Raw genomic sequence first — 10,000 nt, 5'->3', positions numbered from 1 at the left:
ACATGGAACTCGCAGGGAACGAAGAAGAGAGAGGGCGACCCAGAAATAGCTGGAGAAGGGCATTGATGGAGGACCTAAAAACTGAAGGCTTAACACGGAGAGAAGCTGAGAAGATGGCACAAAGCAGGACAAGGTGGAGGGGATTCGTAGATGACCAATGATGCTCCAGGGGTGAAGGGCCGGAGTAAGTCATACAAGCTTAGAGTCGTCTGTAATGTAAATATGGAGAGAATCTGAGAAGATAGCACAACGCCGGACAAGGTGGAGGGGATTCATCGATGACCAATGATGCTCCCGTCGGGGTGAAGGGCCTGAGTAAGTCACACAAGCTTAGAGTAGTCTGTAATGTAAATATGGAGAGAAGCTGAGAAGATAGCACAACGCCGGACAAGGTGGAGGGGATTCATCGATGACCAATGATGCTCCAGGGGTGAAGGGCCAAAGAAAGTATCAGTAAGATTGTCAGACCTGCAAATAAATCCGCGTCCCATGTGACAGACACTGAGATACATACGTGTAGTCGCCGGTAGCCGTGCTAGTGACGTCTTGCATGGTTATTGCTTCGATGTGAAGTCCGTCCATCTTGGTTCCCTTTCGGTACCATTTATACGTGTTGGAACCCACTCCCATCGGTTCGCATTTCAATTTGAAATCTTTTCCCGATTTCACCTCGCCGCTAAAATCATCCCCTTTAACCGCTGTCTTTGTTTGGCGCTCTGAAACAATAAAAAAACAACAACAAACAAATAAGAATAAACTATTATTATGTTTAAAACCTGTTAATACAAAACCCGGAATGTTTCAGGCTCAAAATCCTTCTTCAGCTAACAACAACAACAAATTATAATAATAATAATATAATAATAATAATAATAATAATAATAATAATAATAATAATAATAATAATAATAATAATAATAATAATAATAATTATTATTATTATTATTATTACTACCATTATTGTTGTAATCATTGTTATTATTTTTATTGTGATTATCAATTATTATTATTATTATTATTATTATTATTATTATTATTATTATTATTATTATTATTATTATTATTATTATTATTATTATTATTTTTATTATTATTGTATGGATAAATAATTGTGCATGCAACCAAATTAGGTATTGTAAAATACATACTTTGACATCCAAAAGGACCTGGTGTGTAGTCTGAGACACATTGACACACCTCATCCTTACACGTCCCAGTCATATACAATGACTTCTCGCATGTTTTGAGTGAAAGCGCCTTGCAAGTTGTAGCCTGGGATTTTAGAAAGAGCTCTTTTCAATCATAGAGGAAAAGTGGGGAGGGGGAAGAGAAAAGATAAATAAATGAATTAATTAATGTATAAACAAATAAATAATTTAAACATTTATATTTAACGTATTCCTAAAATTTGTGATCGAAACAACCTGTTCCGCTGTGCATTGGCTTCCTCAGAAGCATGCGTGCTTATGGCCTACGACTTGAATCGGCCCACACAGGTTTAATAACATTCGTTCCAAAAGTATGTAAAGGCACGGAGTCTTGAGAGCAGTCATCCCGACCAGGCAGCCACTACAGAGTCCATCCCTAGAGAGAATTGGACAGCTACAATAGGGAATGAGATTAGCGGAAGTGTAGCGTCCCTTGATTGGAAGTCAGAGGCGGAGAAGTTATTAGAGAGAGAACGTCAATATGGTTTTGCACATGTGTCTCTCGTCCCCGCTTCCAGTGAAAGCGGCATCAGACACTTCACCGAAAGCGAGGACGAGAGAGAGACACTCAACCTTGGCAAGAACTTAAGTGGGGAAGACGGAGCAGAACTTGTTAAAGTGGCGACTTTCCACGGATAGTCATTGTACCTGCGGGCACCCAATGCAGACCATGGAACACATTCTCTTGGAATGTAACTTGGGACTGACTTGCTCTGACATTGACTAAAGAACCTGAGATTTTCGTAAAAACTGAAAATAATTTCATGCAAGAGATAAGCGTTGTGGGCCTGAGTAATAAGCTTCAACAGTCGTAACGTCACTTCCCTCCTATTGACGCATGGTAACTTAGTAACTGGCTCTAAAAGATCGGAACATTGGCGGACGCCCTTATGAAATATTTCTCCGACGAGCATAAAAGCGTATCCAGAGGGAAAAAAAAACCATTATAAATCTGATCCTGTTTTGACATTTACACATTCTGATAACAAGACACATGAAAAGTTCTAGCCAGCATGGAGAATAAAAAGTACTGATTTTCTTTGTTTAGAACCACGATGGACGCCGTTGCTGGTCGACGTGACATCAGACTATTGAATCCAATTGGTAGAGAGAGATTAATCAAATAATAATAATGACAAAAAGCTAATAAGATTTTTAAACACCACCCCCAACAAAGCTGTTGCAGGCATGCCTACCCTCAATCTCAGATTTCAGAGACATTCTATGGATAAAACCGCACATTCTAGGAACAAATCCGCTGGTGTCTATATCACATCGTCCCGCATTCAATCCCCACTTGTGTCCACCTCCCATAGTCCCGGGTTCACTACCCAGTGGTGTCCACCTCCCATAACCTCAGGTCTACTCCTCATTGAAGTCCATATCACGTGGTTCCACGATCACTCCTCTTCGGTGGTGTCCGACTTTCATAGCATAGGGTTCATTTCCCACTGGTGTTCACCTCCCATAATTCCGGGTTCATTCCCCACTAGTGTCCACCTCTCATAATTCCAGGTTCACTCCATATCCTATGGTTCCACGACCACTCCCTGGTGATGTCCACCTTCCATTCTCCACTGTTGTCCTTATCCCAAAGTTACAAGTTCACTCTTCTCATGTGTCCATATCTCACAGTCCTGGCTTTACTCTCCGCTGGTTTCAACACCCAGTCCCAGGTTTACTCCTCACTATTCCATATTTACTAATGTCCATCTTACATAGTTCGGGTTCACTTCCTGCTAAAATCCACATCACATTGTTCTGGGTGTCTATCTCAATAAGTGGGTACATATCTCTCTTGTCCAATCCCAACATGACATGTGTCTACATCTTACAGCCCCCAGTTCATTCATCACCGGTGTCACCAACCCATAGTCCGCAGGTTTACTCTCCACTGATATTCACATCCAAAAGTCCTGGGTTTACTCTCCACTAGTTATATCCCATTGTCCATGGTTCACTCAGGTTCACTTCCCACTTGTGTCTATTATCCGGTCATTCCGTCTTGTCCTCGAGTTCATTCCCCACTTCTATCTACACCCCGGGGTCACAAGGTTTCCTCCCCTCTAATATTGACCACCCATTATCCTGGGTTTTATCTCCACCGATCTCCATCTCAAATTGTCCCTGGTTCAATCCCCACTGGTGCTCATCAGAGCCCTGGGTCAATTTGTACTTTTATTAACTTCGATTTGTTTTATCGAAATAACACGAGGGACCCCGCCCCTTTATCGTTTGATCAGAAAAGAATCAATCGATTACAGTACTGCAATTGGATTCACTAGTCTGATGTCACGTCGCCCAGCAACGGCGAGCAGCCTGGTTCTAAACAAAGAAAATGGGTATTATTTTTATTCTTCATGCTGGCTAGAACTTTTCATATGTTATGTGATCAGAATGTATAAAAGTCAAAACATGATCATATTAATTTATGCTCGTCGGAGAAATATTTCATAAGGGCGCCCGCCATTGTTCCGATAGTTTAGAGCCAGTTCCTAAATTACCACGCGTCATTACCAGGGAAGTGACGTCATGACTGTTGAAGAGTATTGGAAACAGCCTGGTGATGGAGCTCTTTTTGGTAATGATGTTACTGTGAAAAAAATTGCTATGCAATTATTTCCCTTGTTACAGGGCAGTGATTATTTGCGGTTTTTTGCGGCCCCATGTGATGCACACAAAAAACAACAAAAACACAACAAACCGCCATGCCATATAACATACAAGAAATGAGGTCAGTAAGAAAGTGCCAGAAGATAATAGAGAATAAAAATTTCGCATAGTAGTGTAAACACCATTAGAGAAGCTGTCCGTTTTGCCGTCCATTTGACCTTTCACCTCAGTCGGTATAGTCTCTTGTTTTATCATAGCAAAGTGAGTGCAACGCACTCGTTTTTAGTTGCCAAACCGTACTGGAATCGAACACGAACGTTTTATCTCGGACTAAGAATTCCTTTCAATCTTCTACCAACAAAGAAAACAACACACGGAGTTTCTTTAAGACATTTGGATGATCAAATAAAAATTTGAAAAGAAATATAAAAGTTTTAGTTTATATACACGTAATTTTGTTTGCTGGTACTTTTCATGTGTTTGTTGTGAATAATGCATAGCGTCTATGACATATTAAATTATTCACTATCAGGAGAGAAAATTGAATGCACTCAGTTCACAGCCAAACACACTCTCATTCAACTTCAAGCCATTCGACAACACATCCATTATGAACAGAAAATAGGAAGACAATTTTTGCGCAGCAATTTTTTCACAGTTATTTTTTAAATCTAAAATAGGTCTATAATCGTCCTGTGTCTGTACTGCAAAAGGTTTCAACAGTCGTGAAGTCACTTCCCTCGGTGGCTGTAGTTGTAGAGGTAGTTTATTGATGGTAACTTCTATTATTGCAGGAGCACTGAGATATTATGAGTCGAGCAACGACGAGAGAGAGAGAGAGAGAGAGAGAGAGAGAGAGAGAGAGAGAGAGAGTATTTGTGACAGATATAGATAGATAGATAGATAGATAGATAGATAGATAGATAGATAGATAGATAGAGAGAGAGAAAGAGAGAAAGAAAGCAAGAGAGAGAGAGAGATAGAGAGAGAGAGAGGGAGAGAGAGATTCCTGGAACTTTATAAAATATATTTAACTAACTGTATATAAAACACTAAACGGGGACAGAACTATTCTAATTAAAGTAATCTGACAGATAAGCTGATAGATTTCAAGATGTGAACGAATGATCAAGCTGGAGAGCTGGCGACGGAGAAATTTTAATGGATTGGATTGGGGTAACAAAAACAAAACAATACACGGTCTTGTCAAGTTTCAGACTTAAAGGAAAAGTTGACATCGCATTCGGATCAGAAGGTCCTGGGTTCGATTCCATTTTATAAATATTTGATTGAGCATTTGTATAGCTTAATATCATATAAATGTGTTCAGTGCTCAAACCGCTTTACAAGAGGTCCCTAGCCAACAGCAACGCTTAACATAATATATGACGACGAGACAAGACGCCTGTTAGGCGATATTTCACTTCTTTTTTTTTTGTTCGACAGATACAACGCTGTTAACCCAGTAGATACTCATTTTACATCTGAGTAAGGTGAGAGAATGTGAGTAAAAAGCTTTTTCCAAGGACTCAACTATGCGCCGCTCCGGTCGAGACTCGAACCCAGGACCTTCCGATCCGATGGCGAATGTCATACAAATAGTAAGCAAGCTCACCTCGACATGATACTGGCTTGATATGGTGGGTTACGATTGAAACCTACATGTATACAGGTCTGACATCCGAACCGACTTATGGGCCTAGTTTAACATTGTTGGAATGGACAATGCGTCATTTTTTAAAAGATTTCCATTACAACAATGAGCCTATAAGGAATTGGGTTATCAGACTTGCAAATGAGTACGCGTAGGTTATGAAATTACTCATTGACAAACCAACTACGATATGCGGAAAATCGATTTCATTGCAAACAATGCCAAATTGATCTTTCAGACATAATAATAATCGATTACTTTTTAAAACCAAACGATATTCTAAAAACACTTTGTTATATTTTTTAACTCATTCAACACTAACATCGCCTATATATATCCGTAGTATACCCGAGATTACTTTTACCCCATGCCTATTTATTGCATTTTTCTGAGACAAATTATAGGCGTAGTATCAAAGCTAATGTTTTTGGTTTTTACATGTTAATGATAGTTGAATAAAATCATCTATGTACATGCTCATTTTTAATACCTACATTTTGTTCCAATTTTGAAAAGTAGCAAAAATCTCTAGGATTGAGTGAGTTAATTTAACCAGAGCATTCAATAACATTGTTGCCAATAACGACACCTTGTTTTTATTTGGGTAGGGGAAATAACTATCAGAATAAAGCTGTCAACTTCTAGACACGAGAAAGATAAAATTGATTCTTTATGGGCTGTATTCGGTTTTATCCTAATCCGATACCAAATCTTACCGTTTTCGTAGAAAAAACCCCCAACCCAACCCGAACCGCGTGATTGTTTCTTCTTCTTCTTCTTCTTCTTCTTCTTCTTCTTCTTCTTCTTCTTCTTCTTCTTCTTCTTCTTCTTCTTCTTCTTCTTCTTCTTCTCTTCTTCTTCTTCTTCTTCTCTTCTTCTTCTTCTTCTTCTTCTTCTTTTCTTCTTCTTCTTCTTCTTCTTCTTCTTCTTCTCTTCTTCTTCTTCTTCTTCTTCTTCTTCTTCTTCTTCTTCTTCTTTCTTCTTCTTCTCTTCTTCTTCTTCTTCTTTCTTCTTCTTCTTCTTCTTCTTCTTTCTTCTTTCTTCTTCTTCTTCTTCTTCTTCTTCTTCTTCTTCTTTCTTCTTCTTCTTCTTCTTCTTCTTCTTCTCTTCTTTCTTTTCTTCTTCTTCTTCTTCTTCTTCTTCTTCTTCTTTCTTCTTCTTCTTCTTCTTCTTTCTTCTTCTTCTCTCTTCTTCTTCTTCTTCTTCTTCTTCTTCTTCTTCTTCTTCTTCTTCTTCTTCTTCTTCTTCTTCTTCTTCTTCTTCTTCTTCTTCTTCTTCTTCTTCTTCTTTCTTCTTCTTCTTCTTCTTCTTCTTCTTCTTCTTCTTCTTCTTCTTCTTCTTCTTTCTTTCTTCTTCTTCTTCTTCTCTTCTTCTTCTTCTTCTTCTTCTTCTTCTTCTTCTTCTTCTTCTTCTTCTTCTTCTTCTTCTTCTTCTTCTTCTTCTTCTTCTTCTTCTTCTTCTTCTTCTCCTCCTCCTCCTCCTTCTTCTTCTTCTTCTTTCTTCTTCTTCTTCTTCTTCTTCTTCTTCTTCTTCTTTCTTCTTCTTCTTCTTCTTCTTCTTCTTCTTCTTCTTCTTCTTCTTCTTCTTCGTCTTTACCATCATCATCATCATCATCATCATCATCATCATCATCATCATCATCATCATCATCATCATCATCATCATCATCATTATCATTATTATTATTATTATTATTATTATTATTATTATTATTATTATTATTATTATCATTATTATTATTATTATTATTATTATTATTATTATTATTATTATTATTATTATTATTATTATTATTATTATTATTATTATTATTAGATATAATTATACATTGAGTTTATAAGTCAGACTTACCACAGAAAATGGTCACAGCCGTCAAGACTAGAATTGCTGTATTCATGGTGCTGGCGAAGCTGGTGTTCTTGTCCCTTCCTGATCTGGTAGTCTTTTGTGTTGGTGGTGTACTTAAATGTTATCAAGTGATATCATTACAATTTGATGATAGTGATGATAATAATAATAATAAATCTTTATTGTCCTAAAAAAAGTGGCCATTTGTCATTTGGTTACACATTTATAAACAATACAATATTGACATAGACACACTCACACATATACACACTAGTCACATCGTAGTCATCGAAAAATAATGATGATGATGATGATGATGATGATGATGATGATGATGATGATGATGATGATGATGATGATGATGATGATGATGATGAAGGTAATGATGATGATGATGATGATGATGATGATGATGATGATGATGATGATGATGATGATGACGACGACTATGGCAAAGACCATCACCACCAGAAACCCACGTTCATATATAAACTAGTTACAGAGTGAATCAGTAAAAAAAATATACCTGCCCTATACCTACAGATCAAACCTAAAATGGGCACACACTAGATAGTTGAATGTACTATAATCAATTATAATAATTGAGCGTTTTTTATATAGCGCAATATCCAATAAACGTGCTCAAAGCGCTTTACAAGGGGTCCCTGACCAACAGCAACACGTAACATGTAGAACGGGACATGACGCCTGTTAGGCGATATTACACTTATTTTTCAGACAGAGACAACGTTGTTCACGGCCAGGTACTCATTTTACACCCGGGTACGGTGAGAGAAGAATGTGAGTAAAGAGCCTTTTCCAAGGACTCAACTATGCGCCGAGCGAGGCTTGAACCCAGGAGCTTCCGATCCGAAAGCGAGTGTTAGACTCCTTCCGCACTAGGACAAAACTGTCCCGGGACAAATTTGTCCTGTCCCACTGGAGAAAACTTCTATTCAAAAGGGGTTCCGCACTAGGACAGGACTGTCCCAGGACACACCTGCGCGAATGCATTATTTTTTTTTTTTTTACAAGATTCAAAAGTTTATTTGTAGGCAATTGCAACTCTAATAATTCACATTTTATGAATCAACATAAGATACGACATGACGATAATGGTTTTTTACACTGTACAATGGGATTTGTTTACATAAGATTTTTATAATCATGAAATATTATTATAGCAAGAGTAATATTATTGCTACTGCTACTACTACTACTACTACTACTACTACTACTACTACTACTACTACTACTACTACTACTACTACTACTACTACTACTACTACTACTAGCAGCCGGATGCATTTTCAGATTTCTTTTCGGGAAAAATATCGAAAATTCGGAACAATTTGGACCTCGTGCAAAATGAAGATATAAATTTCCACCCTTTTTCGGGTTCATAGGGATTCTCTTGTTTTAAAGAAACAACTGAAGAAGAAATTTCTAAAATAATTTTTTCATCTTCCTCGAAGTCATGTGATTTAGATCCTTTACCAACTAATATTTTGAAATTATGTCTTCCTGAATTGTTACCTTGCATAACTTATATTATAAATCAGTCACTTATCTCAGGACAAGTCCCAGATATCTATAAACATGCAATTGTAAAGCCTCTCATAAAAAAGCAAAATCTCAATGTAAATGACCTTAGTAACTACCGTCCCGTCTCAAATCTGCCATTTCTTTCTAAAATCCTTGAAAAAGTTGTACTCAGACGTCTTTCACAACATCTCCATGAAAACAATCTATGGGAAAAATTTCAGTCAGCTTATCGTTCTTACCACAGCACAGAAACTGCTCTGTGCTGTGTTGCGAGTGATTTGCTTGATGTTTTAGATAAAGGTTCTGTTTCTCTTCTGACATTGTTAGACCTTTCGGCGGCGTTTGATACTATTGATCACGGTATTCTCATTAAACGACTTAATATAACCTTTGGCTTGTCTGGGACTGTCTTGCAGTGGTTTGAATCTTATTTAGATGGCAGAAAGCAACAGGTTATGATTTTAGATAAACTTTCTCGTCAACATACATTGTCTTTTGGTGTTCCTCAAGGCTCTGTTTTGGGTCCAATTCTTTTTGTTTTGTATACTTCTCCATTATCTAATGTCATCACTGGTCATGGGCTGCGCTATCATCTCTATGCAGATGATACGCAACTTTATGCTACTGATAAAACTAAAAATCTCGAAAATATTGTGAAACGTGTGGAAGAATGTGTGACGGATGTGAAAGAGTGGATGGATGCAAACAAGTTGAAAATGAATGAGTCAAAAACAGAAGTGATGATTGTGGGAAATAGAGGGCAGTTGAAGGTGAATGATGGTCTTGAGGTGTTGATTGGGGGTGAAAAGATCAAAGTTTCAAAGACTGTGAAAAATTTGGGTGTCTATTTTGATTCAGAAATGAAAATGTCAGCTCACATTTCTGCTCTCTGTAAATCTTTATACTTTCAATTGAAGAAAATCAGTTCGATCCGTCAGTATATTGCAATTGGAACATGTAAAACATTGGTTGTTTCCCTCATTTTTTCGAAACTAGACTATTGTAACTCGCTGCTTGTCAACTTGCCTCAGGCTTCTATTAAACAATTGCAACTACTGCAAAACAGTGCAGCAAGATTAGTTTTTGGCAAAAAAAAATTTGATCATGCAACCCCTTTGTTGGCCTCTCTCCA

General features: G+C 37.5%; 2 protein-coding genes across 2 annotated transcripts in view; one reads left to right on the top strand and one right to left on the bottom strand.

Annotated features, from left to right (window-relative positions):
• Positions 1–8,417, bottom strand: part of LOC144977926 (cell adhesion molecule CEACAM5-like) — a 29,625-nt gene extending 21,208 nt beyond the window's left edge. The window contains exons 1-3 of the mRNA XM_078923341.1: positions 7,327–8,417; positions 1,149–1,292; positions 515–716 (exon numbers count right to left, since the gene is read on the bottom strand). Coding sequence (XP_078779467.1) covers positions 515–716; positions 1,149–1,292; positions 7,327–7,372 — 392 coding nt within the window. The 5' untranslated portion in view covers positions 7,373–8,417. The remainder of the gene's footprint in view (positions 1–514; positions 717–1,148; positions 1,293–7,326) is intronic.
• The window catches only part of LOC144978802 (sialoadhesin-like), a gene marked incomplete at its 5' end in the record, with an annotated part of 91,599 nt that overhangs the window by 37,473 nt on the left and 44,126 nt on the right, over positions 1–10,000 (top strand).

This window comes from Berghia stephanieae, chromosome 8 (genome assembly GCF_034508935.2).
Source record: "Berghia stephanieae isolate SIO BIC M18660-M18661 chromosome 8, UCSD_Bste_1.3, whole genome shotgun sequence".
In the NCBI taxonomy this organism is placed as follows: Eukaryota; Metazoa; Mollusca; class Gastropoda; order Nudibranchia; family Aeolidiidae; genus Berghia; species Berghia stephanieae.
The sequence above is the reverse complement of the archived record's forward strand: the minus strand, read 5'-3'. Positions and strand labels throughout refer to the sequence as shown.